This window comes from Harpia harpyja, chromosome Z (assembly GCF_026419915.1).
Source record: "Harpia harpyja isolate bHarHar1 chromosome Z, bHarHar1 primary haplotype, whole genome shotgun sequence".
NCBI classification, from domain to species: Eukaryota; Metazoa; Chordata; class Aves; order Accipitriformes; family Accipitridae; genus Harpia; species Harpia harpyja.
The window spans coordinates 64,416,300-64,432,551 of record NC_068969.1 but is presented as its reverse complement, the minus strand read 5'-3'; the positions used below and the strand labels follow the sequence as shown (position 1 = coordinate 64,432,551).

Genomic DNA, 16,252 nt, shown 5'->3' with positions numbered 1-16,252 from the left:
CTTTCAAGTGTTAATAGAAGGGAAATTTAATTCTAATTCATGTGTTACATAGCCTTGTATTTTGCATACCTGAAAATGTGTTTACTGTTTTGCCCAGAGAGTGCCTTAATTACAATATGAAGGCTTGCAAAAACATGGCAAGCACCACACTCCAGATTAAAATTTTGTCAGAAAACTGGATTGATCTCTTTCTTGACTGGAAAGAAGGTATTTCACATACCATAACAACAGTCAAATAGCTCATATATTACATTAAGGCATCATGTACCTTTGGTCTATGTAAGACTAAACTTGGATAATACTTTACGGATCTTCAATTACTCTTAGCTGATAAGGACATGAAAAGTCATAGCCACGTAGATGCTACTCTTAATGATCTTCATTTCTGAGTGTGTTTGTGTTCAGAACAACATTCATTGATTCACGCAAAAACCATGACAGAAATACGAATGTTGTCACTAATCTAAATCCACATCATCCTTATCGGAAAGTTCAGACTGTATTCTTGAAACTACTCTCTGCTATTATGATTTGGTTTAGCTGTGGATCTAAACCATTTGTTTCCCTTAGGATATTCCTGCAGGATGGGAAACAGATAATAATTCTCCCAACTGGAATTTAAAGCAAATAAAAGTAAATTCCCACTGACTCTGAAAGCTATAAATACTCAAAATAAAATACTTTAAAATACTCAAAATACTCAAAATTCTACAAGATGCATTAAGTCCCTAGTGACATAAACCTGTCTGTCCACCTGGATTGCAAGACAGTAAATGTGAAATATGGCAAACAGAAATTTCAGAGATGAGTCGAAAAAGCCAGAAAACAAAGTGAGTTATTCTGGAAAGTAGAATAAAAACATCCTTTAGAAAACCTTCAAAGTCTTATTTAATAAAAACATTATATTGTTTCCATTTTTTTTTATGCTCTGTTCTAGTCACCTCAGGATGTTATGAAAATATATGCACACACATATCAGAAAAGAAATCTTTTTCCTTTAGAGAATCACTCATAATAATGATAAAATATCAATGCCTTTTAGTAAAAGACCCATTTTACCTACATCCCAGACACAAAAATGCATAGTAGTGGTTTTTTTCAGAACACACTTTCTATTAAATCTGGATTTTCTTTGAGTCTTCTGCTTCTATCTGATTTCATTTGTTATACTGTAGGCTTTTTACCCTGTGGCATATTTTTCATTCTTAGTTTTTGTTTTGTGTATAAGAAAGGATTTTTATTCAAAATGCTAAGCTTTAATTTAATTTAGGGATTTTTTTTTTTCTTTGTAAAAGCCTTTTGATCTGTGAAGTGGAAGAACAATGAAAATGTGTTTTTCAGGTCCTGTAAAATACTGGAACTATATGCCTTTCACATGCCATAAATTTCAGAAGACTCTTTAAAGTGCTTTGGACATCAGAACACAAGGTTGGATAATTGCTAAGGAAAACACACACAGATGTCTCTTTGTGTTCATTTTATCTTGCTACTGAGATAAAACCTGTTAAAAATAATCACTACCATATGAAAAGTTACAAAATTATAAGAATCTGACTGTACTGTATAGAATGGACTGTTGTCCATGATCCTGATTTTGCACAGATCTCCTTGTAGGACCATAAATAAGCTTTTTTCCTTTTTTTGCAATGACTTGAAGGTCGTCTTAATTTTTAAATTAGCAACAAATGTTATCCTTCACATCCTTGAAAACCTGCTAAGAGAGCCACTGACAATATGTAAGTCCACCAATATATAAGGCAGACTGAAATTAAAACAATACTAAAAGTATTTCTGCACTGTTACTAGAAACAAAAATTTAGACAGATATTATTCAAGGAATCAACTTAGGTAAATACCACAAATATACTGAGTTTACAAAATGGTGAAAAGCAGAAGTGAAAAGCATCTCTGATCCCAAAGATGTTTACAAATCAGTAAAACCATCACCATTTACTACAATGCATTCCTTCAGTAAATCTCAACATAAGTAAATTTACTAACTCAGTTTTGTAGAATATATGTTTTTGTTTCTGCTTTTTCTTAAGGATTGGAACTGTAATTCAGCAAAATGCTGAAGCATGTCCACAAAATCTGTTAATTTCCCTAGAACATCAAAACCAAAATGCTTTATAGCATTCTATTAAACATAAGAATAATATAATTTTAAATACATCGTTGTACTGAACTCTAGAAAAGCACAGTTGCTATGTAGCCGTGGGAATTCTGATACCACCTACCATAGTGACAGTGTAGTGACTCTGCCAGCAATGAAGGTGATGGCAACTTCCCTTAATACCTGTTTTCCTTATGTGCACCTGATCTAACTTGCTGGTGGGTTAGCTTCTCAACCCAAAGATATTCAGCCTTGTTAGAGGAGAAAATAAAGAGTTCAGCTGGCAAAATTGAGGACAAGTCAGTTAGAGGAATTACAGAAGTAATAATTACAGAAGAATTAGGGGTAGTAAAGACTATGGGGAAGACACATGTAATAAGAAATGGTTAAATTTAAGATTGTTTATGACCTGCTGTCACTTTTGCTAACAGGACGCATTTGTGCATGTAGCCATTTGGGAGCCAGGGCAGGGCACAGTTCTGCATTACTTAAATGAGCTATTTCTCTACATTTTCCATAAAAGCAAATAGATCTCTGTCAGAATACTCTGCAGTTTCACCTGTGTGTTTAGCCGTTTCTCAGTTCTGGGAACCAAGCCTTTCTGACACAAGCATGTGGTTAAAACCAGAACCTATTTCTACAGCCTGTTGAATGGCTTGGAAAACTTAAGGATGAGCTAGCTCTCTAAGTGTATCTTGCAAGCTCTGTTAGTCAAAATGCTTTCGATAAACAAAAAGGAAAGCACAGCCTTGGTCAAAGAAGCTCAATTCAAGATTCACAAGCTGTGCCGTCAGAGTGTACAAGATGCTCCCAGGCACCTTGCCTGGTACCCACACCAGACTTGGGGTGCAAGTGTGTCTGTGCAAAACAGTCACATACCCACCTCTGCAGGGTTAATGGAAATTATAAGCTCCACTGAGAAATTGGCAGTGCTTGTAACTCACGTGAGTGTCTCACACAAGCTATGCCAAGGGATCCTGTTTCTGCCATATCCTGCATCTGCCAAGTCCCATGAAGAAAACAGTGAGATTTTCACAGAATTTGAAAACTTTACAAACACCCATGACAGTAAAGGAAATCTGACAGTGGCAGAGCTACTGTACCTTATAAGTTTCCCTAGTAAGTGCATTTAAAGGTAAGAAGATGTTTCTCTCAGATGCCAGCTTTAAACACTCAGCTTAATGTATTAAGGAAAAAGCCAGTCCTCTTCTCATGCTTTATAAAACCCTGGAGGCAAATTACACCTTAGGGCCACTTGTTCTACCCCCATGCCCTCAGATTATAGCCCCGGTGAAACTCTATTAATCACCAATGGAATCAATTTAGAAATTAAAATCCAAACAAATCTCAGATTACTTAAATACAATAAAAATAGAAAATGCCTATTCACATTTCCACAAACAACCCTAACATACTTGTCATAAACCAGAAACATGTCATTCCCTTTTTGCTTTACTACCCAGGCCAGCTGGGGGATCATGAAGGCTATAACCTTAGCAGACAAGTCAGTGTAATATTGATTTTGGCCTTTTGCCTCAGCTCCAGCTTATTCAGAAAGTGTCCTATTGATTTTGAAGGAATTATTTGTGGACCGCTAGGCATGAGAAGAAAAACAAAGTGAACGTCCTGATTGCTTAGTGGGGGTCCATGTTAGGCTGCATGTGTATCCACCTTGCACACACATTCAAAACTGACAATGAGGTCCATATATTACGTATTGCAGCAAATACTGCTGCAAGAGTGTGAGTGGAAAACAGGCAGAAAACATTATCTACAAATGTAAAACCTGGTTTGATCATCTCTACACATCTAGACAGCCAACTATCACTACGTGTAGCAACTTTTACAGAAGACTGGCTTTATACATAACCTGTAGTCAAATATGCTCTTATACCATGTAACAATCCAATCTGACACATGTCAGTTAAAAATTTTATATAAACAATAATCCAGTTTGGGAGGGAAAGGTTGTGTTGGTTTGTTTGTTTTTCAATAAAAACTATTTGTTTACAATTTTAATTTACAAACATACCTATCTTTACCACTGTGTCCTTTTTTCTGAATTTTGTCCTTGTCCCCAGCCCAAAACCAATTAACTTATACTCCTGAAGCTCACAAACACTTCTTCAAAGGGGTGCTGACAGCACACTGGTTGTGCTGATTCTCTCGCTCCAAGGGACAGGTTCAACACGACTTCTGTCCACTCATTTGTCATTGACCTGACTACTGTGTTAGGTCAATAAATCTTTATTAGAATAACTTGTTTTGCATGACTGTCATCTCTCCTGCTAGAATAGAAGTGTTCTGCAAATGAGTGATCTCTCAATCCAAGTAGCATTTCTTTTCAGATATATGTACGTTATCATCAACTCCTTCATCAACTCCCATTGAAATTCACTGCAAGCAAACACTGCCTAATACAGTATATTTCCTTTAACCAAAAAGAAAAGGTCTGAAGAAAAAAATATGTCTCACATGGGAAAGGTTCCCCAAAGAGATATTATTTAATTAGCCAAATTCTGAGACCACCACTCAGGTTTTACTCACAGAAGAATACATCCAATCCTATTTTTCTCTCAGGTGGGATGTAAGGTTTCAGAAAGGCAGAGGATGTGATGTAGAGGAGAGTTATAGGGTGGGCTAGAACTGAGCACTGAAAGAGGACAGCCTCAGTAGTTCAGTCAAATCTTTATCCCTCTTCTCCCTAAACTGAAAGCAGCTACTGACTTAGGCTATTAGGAATTGGATAAGACTCATCACAAAAAGGAAGTAATGGTTGCTACAAAAGAAAATGGGAGTCTCCCCCAAAGTTTAGTCCCCAGAAAGGTTATTAGGCCATAACACACAGCGGCATGCAAAAATAGTGGAGGAAGCTTGCTGATCCAGCTGGTACTGCATAATGCACAAATTTAGTCCATGCAATCACTGTCATTTTTTGAGAGAACATTACAGCATTTAGGAAGCACTTGTCTGCAACTACCACCCAGAAAGCCACTGTCACATAGAAGCTGTGGCATACAGTTTGAAAATTTATTTTAAATGCACTGGGCAAATACAACTGAGAAACAACAGATAAAATCAAGCTGGGGGTTGGCAGATGGACAGATGCTGCAATAGGACTAACTGTTCTCAGATACTTACAGATTAAATTCCTTAGTAAGGAGAATAATCAATCCTAATACAGAAAGGACTGAAAAAGTTGGGAAGAAAAAGTTTAGTTCTGCAGTTTTACAAAAAGTTTAGTGCTTAAGTAGAACAGTTGCTTCTGACATTATTTTTGTTCATGAAAATGAACAGATTACTAAATCTGGAACCATGCCTGGTATCTTGCACTTTGAGAATAATCTCTCCCTTTCAGTCACAGTATTTTATTGGGTCATCAGTAACTATTAAACCCCTGAGTGTCTGCCTTACAAAAATACTGGCCTGCCTTGTAATCATTGTTCCTTCTCCATTATTCAGTTAAACAGTTACATAGTTAAAATGTTTATATGACAGACATTATTATAGTATGGCAATTTGCATGTATTTTTCTTGAATGAATAACTTGCCATATCAACATTATTATTATTGAGAAAAAGCACCTCTTTATTTTATCACATTGTACCTTTTGTTACTAAAACTAATCATTGGGGATCATGCAGAAAATACAGTGAAAGGCAAAATATGAAAATCTCCTACGCAGGGCAAGCAACAACAAAACTCAGTGCCAGAGAGCCAAAAGCACTTACTGTCTCTCCAACACTATCCACTGCTCTTCAATTCTATTTGATCTGTGCTGTAGCCCTCAGACACGGATAACGAAATCATGCACAGCTAGCAACAAACAGCAGCACTGAAACTCAGAAGGACAATCTGGTGAAAGCAACACCTTTTCAAGTCTGTCCACACAGAAAGGGATAAATTCCAAAACAAACGTCCCTGTAGCATATGCACAAAAATATCCTCTTCCTCAGCCTACCCCTCTTCTCCTAGGACTACATTAGCAATCCGAAACAAATTTCAGTAGTTCCAGTTAGCTCTAATGTCATGCAGAAGCCTTTAGAGGATCACCAATCTCTCCAGAGATCACACTGTTCAAAGGTACATGAACAAAGGCTCTTTCAGCTTTAGCCTGTTGTGTACGCACACCAGAAAGTATTTCTGCTATTGAGGCTGCTGTGACAATCAATCAAAGGCAACCAACTGAGGAAGAAGCAGAGGAAAAGAGCTGCACATGTATTCAAAATGAATTATACCAGACAGGTAAGGGAAATGGAATCTAGAAAATCCTGTGAGAAGAAGGATTATTTCCAAAGACAGATTTAGAGGCTCCTTTCTCATCTGAAGTGCCCTTTCAGCAAGTTTTGAACTTGGAAATCTCAATAAATAACAGTATCTCCCCATTCTACGTGTCTAGTGATACAAGTTTCTTCTGCACCTTTGATTAGTCACAGGAGAGCTTGATACATAAGGCTTTCAGAAAGAAGGATCACATTTTTTGACAACTTCTTTTGACAATTCAGCACACTAGATTAAGATCGGTATTACAGTAACGTTGCATGGCTAACTCAGTTTTATGCCTTATGCAAAACTTGGTGTTTCTAAAATCACATGTAAGTACATACAAAGACTATACAACAAATGTAATAATTTTTAAATGGTTAAGTTCTTCCTCATGTAATTTATTATTAATTGGTTTTGTTCACTCTCTCTCTCTCTCAAATTTTACAAAATACACTGCCTAAACAAATCAGTTCCAGATGAAGAGTCATTACAGCACCTTGTTTGCAAAAAAAGAACATTTCCCTAACCCTGTTAAGGAATGAGGGTGAAAATACCATATTATTTTTGTCCTGCTGATGATCTAGTTTTTTCACAGTTGTTATTTTTATAGGAATCCCATACTAAGTAAACTAGCAGCATAATACCTTTGCAAGACATCAAGCTCTGGTTTATGAATTAGAACTTCATATGATCTGTGAAATTTAAATCATAAATATTTTTTGTTGTTGTTGACTGAAATATGTTCCTTTCAAGTGAACAGTCACTAGCAGTGACCCACTTTGAACTTGAATGTAACAAAGTATATGGTTGTAATGTTAGGCCAAAGATTACATTTCCAAAGACCTTACAAAGGGGAACAGAAAGATGGAATAAATAGCAAATTATAACAAAAAAAAAAATCAAGAATTACTCTGAGAAGCTCTATTTCAGGCAAAGGGAAGAAAAAATAACAATTCATGTTCTGCACAAACGATTACCTTTGACAAAGGAAAGGATAGCACACAAACACATCAGCCCTGCCACTGAGGGGTTTCTGCCCTCTGTCCAGACCTTACTGCCTTATTGCAGCCTGCAGTGCTTGGTTTTACGCTCAGAGTCTAGAAAACAGCAGTGACTAAAAAGGTCACGAACTGATATTATTTTACTTCTTCACTCTGTGTTTTTGACATTTTGCTATGTTCTTGCATCAAGCGTGTGATGGCCTTGATCTCCGTAATTTCTTTATTAAGCGTGACCACCTGCTCACTGGGTTGCATGTGACTGCACCCACACGCCAAGCAGGAAAGGTGCCAACCTGCCCCTGTCTCCTGCTGTATGTGTCCTCAATACTCCGTTCTTGCTCCCCTCATCTCCTGCACACACTCTTATGGCAGAGGGGAAGGAGAAGGAAGTTGGGGAAGTATGACTAGTAAGTGAGAGTAAAATGGGAAGAGACTGAGCAGACAGGGAGCAACTAGTAATGGAAGAGGGGAACACAGTGAGGGGAAAAAAAGGACAAGTTAGTGGCAGAGTGAAAAAAGGAGGATAGGGGTGTAAGGAAGGCTTTGCTCATAGCTTTTAAACGTTACCTGGCACCATCATTCTTTACAAATTAGGAAAATAAAAAATTAAAGATTTTCTTATAGTTAAAATAGAATTCAATCTAGTCTACTCCAGATACCAAGTTCTGTATCATTTGCATGTTTCTGAGCACAAAATAGCTCACGACATTTAGCGCTGCTAAAGGACAACATTGTTTGCAAGTAAATGAAGAAAAATCAGGTCACGCAGAGTAACCTGATAACTCAGAACAGTCCCCTGACCAGAAAGCAGGAGTCCAAGCACAGAATCAATAATAATCTGCCCAAAAGAGAGGACAAGACCATGGAAAGAGCATGAGACAGGCAGAAGCAGGTGAAAACTCACCACTGGAGCAGTTGGGTCCTCCCCAGCCAGGCTCACACTGACAGGTGTTCGGAGCAATACAACGACCGTGGACACATTTATCAGCACAATGAGCTGTCAGAGAAGGAAATAAAAAAAGAATTAAAGAAGAACTCTTAGCACTAGGAAAAATATTCTAAACTTATTCCTAATCCAGATCTTCCATGTCTCAAATATCTTATAAAAGCAAAATAAACATTAATGTATTAATGTTTGATGGCATCTCTTCAAATAAACTTTACTTCACTCTCTTCTATTCCTCCTAAGTTTGAAGGCTCCAACTAAAACCACATTGGTGCTACTCAAATACTTTTGCATTTAACAAAGAGAAAATCATCCACGTTTAATGAAAAAAGAGTCATAGTATGATATAGATTGGAAACCCATCTGAACATGGTCCCGGGCAAAAGGCTCTAGGTGGCCCTGCCTGAGCAGGGAAGTTGGACAAAATGACTTCCACAGGTCCCTTCCGACCTCAACCATTCTGTGATTCTCTGAAGCAAACTCTCACACCAAGAAAAAGAGGAGAACTTCTGCATGCATAAAAAAGGGGGTTATCTTGCAACAGCATGTATAAAATATGATTTGCAACACATTATTTTAATATTGATTTTTCTGAATGGTTGCACAGTTCAAATGAAGCACAACAAAACAGTGATGATGATTAAGGTAAGGCACAAGATGTAAACCCTATGATTCACTGCAACCTTTATTCTAAGTGCTAAGCAGAGCTGCTTGAAATTTATTTTTTTTTATTTTATGATTTGCAAGCATGTGTTTCTACAGTTAGGGCTTACTTTGAAATAGAGCTTTTATTTGAAACTTTTAAGAAAAACTTGAAATGGCTTCAATACCAAGCACATCAATGTAACTGACTTAGAACACCATACACTGAAGAGGAAGAATCTGCAACCAGCAACAGTTTGCTGGCATCATATTCATCACGAAATACCCTTAACTTTCCAAAATATATACACTGTAATACTTTCCTTCTGGTTTGAACAACAATAGAACTTAAAAAAATGTGCACAGGATGAGAATTTTCTTTGCACCAACATTTCCAGAGAAACTACGACAGGAATCTGATCAGTATACCAATGAATACAAGGTGACTGATGGGAAAAAGACAAAGTTGGTGTTTACAAGAAGTTTAATGGGACTACAGGTGAATCATCTCAGTTCTGAATGGATTTAAAATCCTCTACAATAATTAGGAAAAATACTTGCAAAATGTCCTGTCTTTTTCCTAATTAAACACGATGAAGCACATTGGTCATCTTTATATTTTGTGTGGCTAAGAAAAGGGAAAGCCATACAGAGATCAATCATATCTATTGCTAAAATCTTTGGTTATCTGGGATCCCAGCCATTAATTGCATATTTTTACAGCCTTTAATTTTCATTCTCAAATTTATTTCTAATAAGCTACTTTTCAGATGTGCATTAAAATGATCTTCATTAGAAATCAACAGGGAGAATATGAATTTTTAAATGTAGATGATACAAGATGCTAATTCAAAGCTATTTAATTGTTCTCTATTTATTTATTATGAATAAAATGGCTTTAAATAATACATCACAGTTTTCCATTAGTCTTATAGCTAGACATGAATTACTTGTACCTTTGAAGATTCTTGCCTAGTAAGTGCTGCCTTGGGCACTGAAGCTCTCCCTAAACCAAATGTGTGAAAAATCTTACCAGTAAGCCACAGGACAACAGATGGTAGCTGTACACATACACGTCTGCACGTGCACATGTATGAATAACTTAGTGAATACCAACAAACTCAACGCAAATTCCCGAGCACTAGGGCTAAATACAATAAAGTGACATTCGATCGCATACTCTGTGAGACAGATGGAAAAAATTACAGAACTGAAAATGTTGTAAGAAACTGCATGCAGCGAGAGGTACAGAAGAAGCTCTTTGAACGTCCCCTTGCACTGCCCCTCACAACATGCTGAGCACATAGGTCCTTCCTACAATCCCTATGTAACAGCACACGCTATGGTGCTGTGCAAATAATCATCAATTAATTCCAGTAATAAAATAGACTTATCTTAGAACAAATGTACAACAGAAGAAACTTCGAGTCGGAGTGTTTACAATGCAGCCATCTTGCAAATTAGAGCTGTATTATTTTCTTAGCCACAATAGCATAAATCAACAGTAGCTTCTCTTCAGCCACTGAAGTGGTGTTTCAGTTTTCCAGTAGTAGAACATAAAACAAACACAACTCTTCAAAACGGGCTACCATTACTAAGTCTCTATAGAAGTTATCTATAGGTAACAATGCTGGGGTGTTTGACAGCCAGAACTCTGCTGACTCTAATGAAAAAGAAATATAAGGACCACTGAAGGAAGTTGTGTAACAGAAATATTGCTGCTTCCAAATAAATTCAACGAAGATCAGTTAAAATTATATATATATATATATGGCATACAAATACACAAATTTCTTTCTCAAAGAAGGGATACATGTAATTTTTTAGTTTGAAGAAAATAAACTAAAGCCAAGGATGTTTCAAAAAATGTTCAAGATATACAAAAGAATTAAAGATATCCAGTATTGCCTTTTTTTTTTAAAGTTTCTTAATGCCCCAAAATATATCTGATCAAAGAATGATTTCTTTCTACACTCTGGATATACATAAAAACCTATTTTGTAACCAAAAGAAATTATTCTCTAGACACCTGATGGGCTAACTGACTCCTGGCAACTGAATCCTAGTTAACATCCCTAAAAGACAGCATCTGTAAAAAAATTTTGCACTGATCATGGGGATAAGAGAACCAAAATTTACTACATGACCTACAAAAAAGTGTAAGGTGAGGACGACATGAAAAGCACTAGAACAAGCTGAAAAGACATGAATGACATCAGGGACCAAGAAACTGTTTTCTCTTGGTTTTCTATGGAATTGGTGGACATGATATAAGAAAATACTTATGTGCAAAAGCAGGTGAAAAACTTAACATTAAGTCTTTTTGATACTGAGCAGTGTAAAGAAGCACCAAGAATTCAGTGGCAGCAGTAAATTGCACAAGTCATATCTTCTTTTTTAAGGGAAAAATCAATTATCATATGAAAAGCAATCTGAGCTTACTCTTGCCTATTTCCTTTTACATCTTATTTCCCTTTTGCTTCTGTGTCTTATTGTTTCCTTCACAATCTTCACTAAAATCTTGCCTTGTCCAACTTACAGGTCTATTTCAGCAGATCATATTCTTTCATTTTCTTAAAAAACAAAAGGCAGATTTGCTCTTTCTACTATAGAGTATCAGCCGGCTTCAAGTATCTATAGAATATCTGCTGCTACGTGTGCAATTCCCTGCAGCAGCCCTTTCCACACCATGGGAGGACCTGCCCCGTCCCCTGGACGCAAGCCCACCAGGCTGCTTGAGCTTTGTTCCCACCTCGGTTGCAGGCACTGGTACTCCTGTAACCAGTTAAATGAACATGCCCTGCTGAGGAAGCTCAGCAAAGTGAATCAACGTGAAAAGACATCTGTAATCCACCCAGGCCATCGACACCCATTATTACAGCAAGCTGAAAGCGATGTGAGGCAAGGGCTTGGCCAACATGCTCACAGACATGCCTCAGCACCACAGCTTCATACCACGGGGATTAAGGCAGGCATGCTAGAGGCGTAGAATGTATAATACAATTTTAGGTCAAGCTACCACTTTCCAACACTGATCATGTGTCTTGCACTGATACCAATGAAGAGAGGGAGACGGTGCTCCAGCTCAAGAGAAGATTGCAACTCAAATGCCTACTTGTACGCTGATGGGCTCCGGCATAACCCCTGCAGTGCAAATGCAGATTGCTCCTCCATTGCTATACCTACTTAAAGTATTACAGCTGAGTGGAGTAACTCCTGTGCCTCATATGAATTCCACTTCCGAACTAGAGTATATATGAAGAGTGGAACATTGTAAGACTTGAAACTTCTGAATGGCATTTTATGAATCTGCCCACTGTGATTAAGAAAGTGACATGAAGTTATTTCATTATATGTCACCATAGACGACATTTAGACAGCTGTGCATTGCATTATCTGATGTTAAAAGAAGATACAGAAGAATTTCCAGTAACGAAATTTGAAAAAAGATATTTTAATCTTCAATGAAAGTTTATGCATGCATTTTAGGATCTGTTGCTTTTTCATTTTGAAAAGCCAGACATAAATAAATTAACATAAGCAAAGCTTGACCTATTTTGGCTGTAATTATGCACATTAGTAAATGACCAGGAGAACGAACTACGGTTCCACAATTAGACTTCCACCTTTTAAACAAATTAATCACATCATCAAATGAGCAAATACCTGAAATCATACCTGATTTCATGAGATTTCATACCTGAAATCTATTAAATAAAATTCCTATCAACTTTACAGAGAATTCGTATTAGGAAGACTAGAGCAATATCTGAACTGGGCCTGCTTTTGGATTCTAAGTAGATCTCCATATTATTTCTTTCAGATAAATGACTTCCGACAAAAGAAGTCATACTACATGCCTGACTGTGCTTCATGTTTAGCATTTCTACTATACCACTCTATCCTGATTTGGTCACCTGAACATATCCTTTGATTAATCCTTTTTTCCTATGCTTGATGACCAGTTGCTATTAAAGGGAGTGATATCCAGTTATGCATTAAGATAGATGGTTTATTTTATATTTCAGGTCTAGAGGAAATTCAACAGGCACATTTCTCCTTTAATGTTCTTAGAAATGCTACCCTGTCAGAAACTGTATATGAAGTCAATGTCCAAGCTACCAAAATGCTACTAGGATCATTCTCCCTTCTGCATGTGTGTCAATCTACAAGAAATCCACCAGAAAACCTCTTAGTCTTTGAATTCTTTAATTTCAGAAACATGCTAAAAATTGAATGGACTTTGTAAATGTAAAAAAACCAACAACAACAACAACAAAAAACCCCAAACCCGCAGAAGACTGCACTTTTTGTAAAAACTTCTCAGTCTGTAGATTAGCCTAGCATCCATATGCCAAATCTCCTAGGGATTGCCACTGATGTTAGGAGATAAGTGACAGTAAATTATTTGGAATAAATAAGAGACTAAGTCAATCTCTCAACCTGGTATGGACTTTCTAAGGCCAGGAGTAAGTTCCTTTATAGAACTTAACAGAATGATTCTATCTTTGTATCTGCATATAAACTGCATTCAGATCACCTCAGGAAGTCCATCAGATCTAAACATTAATAACATGCACTGTAATTTTTAAGAGCAAAAATAAATAATCACCTGAGCTCCAGTTAGCCTGTTCTTCTGCAGAGATACTGGCAATAGGGAAGACAGAAGTCAAAAATTTGCACATTATTCATATCCTTTATAAACAGGACTTATATGAGGAGAGCACAAACCAGGATAATACTGGAAGTACTGACAGATATATTCATGCTTATAAAAGTCCAAGGACTGACCCCACATAATGTTGGAATTAAAATTAAAATATAATTTTTTTTACCCACCTGAAGACAAATCCAAATGGCACAACTAATAAAACACAGGATAATTTTTCTATTCAGCATGACTGAACGCTGCTTGCCATAATAAACCCAATCTGCAAGAGAATATATCTATACTGGCCAAAAGTTACACACAAAAAAAGTGTCTATTATAATATTTATTAACATCATGTAAAACTTCCCCAAGAGGTTCCCTGAAAAGCTTCTAAGGGCTACAGATGGAGACTGACTTCTGATGCCACTTTGTCACTTACTAATAGTGATGTAAATGCAGAATCATTTCAACAAACTCAGAAACATTGGAAAGACAGGTATCTGAGTTGCTTAACAGACTTTTTTTTAAGCTTATGATGGCTGTAGTGGGGTGGTCTTTTCCATAAAACTCTTAACGGATATCTACTTCTAGTGTGACTGTCTTCTTATCAATGGCATTAGTCAAACAAAGAGGATGCTAAAATTCTGTATCAGAGTTTGAACAGTTTAGAGTACAACAGTTATTTTTAATTTAGAGAAGAATAAACAAAACAAAAATTTCCATATGTGTGATAAAAAAGGCCTGGTTGTATATTTTCCATATATATATATTTCACACATATATATATTCCACACATATATATATCTATATACACATATACACTGAATCCAAAGACAAAACAAAAGGAATTTTCATCAAAAAGTGAAAACACAAGTTTCACCTATTGAAAGTTTTCAGGAAGAAGTATGGAACTTAGAGTCACAATTCCACAGAAATCTTGTATCCTAAAATGAACTCAAATAAATCTGTTCAGACTGGACTCCAAAAGACTCATAAAACCCCCACTTAAATTTCAGCCAGTGCTTTTCGCTGGCTATTGGTCATTCTCTTCCTTTGCGAATACAGAATTTACAGACTTCAGCAACACGAGGCTGGCACATTCTTGCAATTCTTTATGCAGCAATAAATAATTCTCTTCCCATTATAGGCAGTGAAGTGGCATTACCACTGGTAAGTACTACCTCTAAGGGAACAGGGACTGCTGAGTATTCACGCTGTAGATTCCTAATTATTATTTTAAAAAGGAAGTCACAAGATTTCAATTCATCACTGTATGCGCTGAAGTGTTGAGTCATATCAAAATCATCTACCAGTAGAATTTTCTAATTGAGCTTTCTAAATTGAGAAGTCAAATAAAGGAACAAACAAACAACGAAACATCAACAGCACCACAAATATTTTAGCCTTTTAGAAGCATCCTACATCCTCCACTAAGTAAAAAATAATACACACTGCATGGAAAATAAAATTACCCTAATGGAAATGCTGTGCACATTGTGGAGCAAGAATAGAATAAAAGAAGATACCCGCAACACTTCAAATGGCTTTGATTCTCTTCTATCTTTGCATATAAAAAAGGGGGGAGGTGCATGTGTGTTTTTCAATGTGGTCACCATTTTCTTGCAGATTTTGTGTTGTCTTTCTGCCAGTGATATTTCTCCTATGATGACATAGGAGAATAGTCCTCCCCACATCACTATCTCTTACCATTTGATCTCAACTGACAGCATCACACTTGCTTTCCAAGTTAAACTGGACAACTAGTATTATCACAGTGTATGCAGGCATCATCTACTCTAGTATATACAAGTTCACTACGAAGAAAGCTGGTTGAAACAATGGAAAGCATGAAATATTTGCCACCTTCTATTAACAACTGAGCTCCTCCTTTGCCCTGAATCCTCAGCTCTAGTTGAAGATCAAGAGGACTGAAGGTATCTCAATGCCTTCCAAGGTCAACCATTACAGAAGCAAATAAATGCAAAGTTAGTTCCACTGAAGGATCTTTATTTTTACATAATTTGAAGTCTGAGGCATTCCAAAATTGCTTCGAAAGTCAGAGCAGATATGCCCTGAATATCAGCATCTGGCATCTTTTTATGTAGTAACAGTAAAAAATTACTACATCCAATGTGATCTGAATTTACTAGGTTTCGAGTATTACTATGTTAATATAGAATGAATTTACTACATGTACTATAGCTATGTAAAAGCTGTAGTCACATAAGAGACTCATCATCACACTTCTCGTGATCAGTCAAACTGTTATATACTTCAAAAAGTATACTACTTAATAAAAAAAATTCATCTTTAATTTGTTTAATTATACAGCATTCATATATGCTGCATAATAACCAAATGTAGTTAGAAACTGGTTCATATAAGTCTAATACATACATGTTAAAAACAAAAAGGTTAAAAAAATTGCCAACCTGATCTCTCAGATAGATCCATTTTTTTAAAAATTTGTTTTTTAAAAATATCATTTTGACCTTGTTTTTCCCTGTGCAGAAATCACTTTAAATCGAAGATCTTACTGCTGCATTTTCAAATTCCAGGAAGTGCCGTAAAACAAAAATACAAATGAGGATAGTGTGATGTGTTATGACATTCACAGGTCATGATCTTCCAGG

At 36.5% G+C, this 16,252-nt stretch overlaps 1 protein-coding gene across 4 annotated transcripts in view; it reads right to left on the bottom strand.

The window, feature by feature from the left end:
- The window catches only part of MEGF10 (multiple EGF like domains 10), a 112,625-nt gene that overhangs the window by 62,452 nt on the left and 33,921 nt on the right, over window positions 1-16,252 (bottom strand). For all 4 annotated transcript variants that reach the window (XM_052778335.1, XM_052778339.1, XM_052778337.1 and 1 more), the window contains one exon: window positions 8,285-8,377. In XM_052778335.1, coding sequence (XP_052634295.1) covers window positions 8,285-8,377 — 93 coding nt within the window. The remainder of the gene's footprint in view (window positions 1-8,284; window positions 8,378-16,252) is intronic.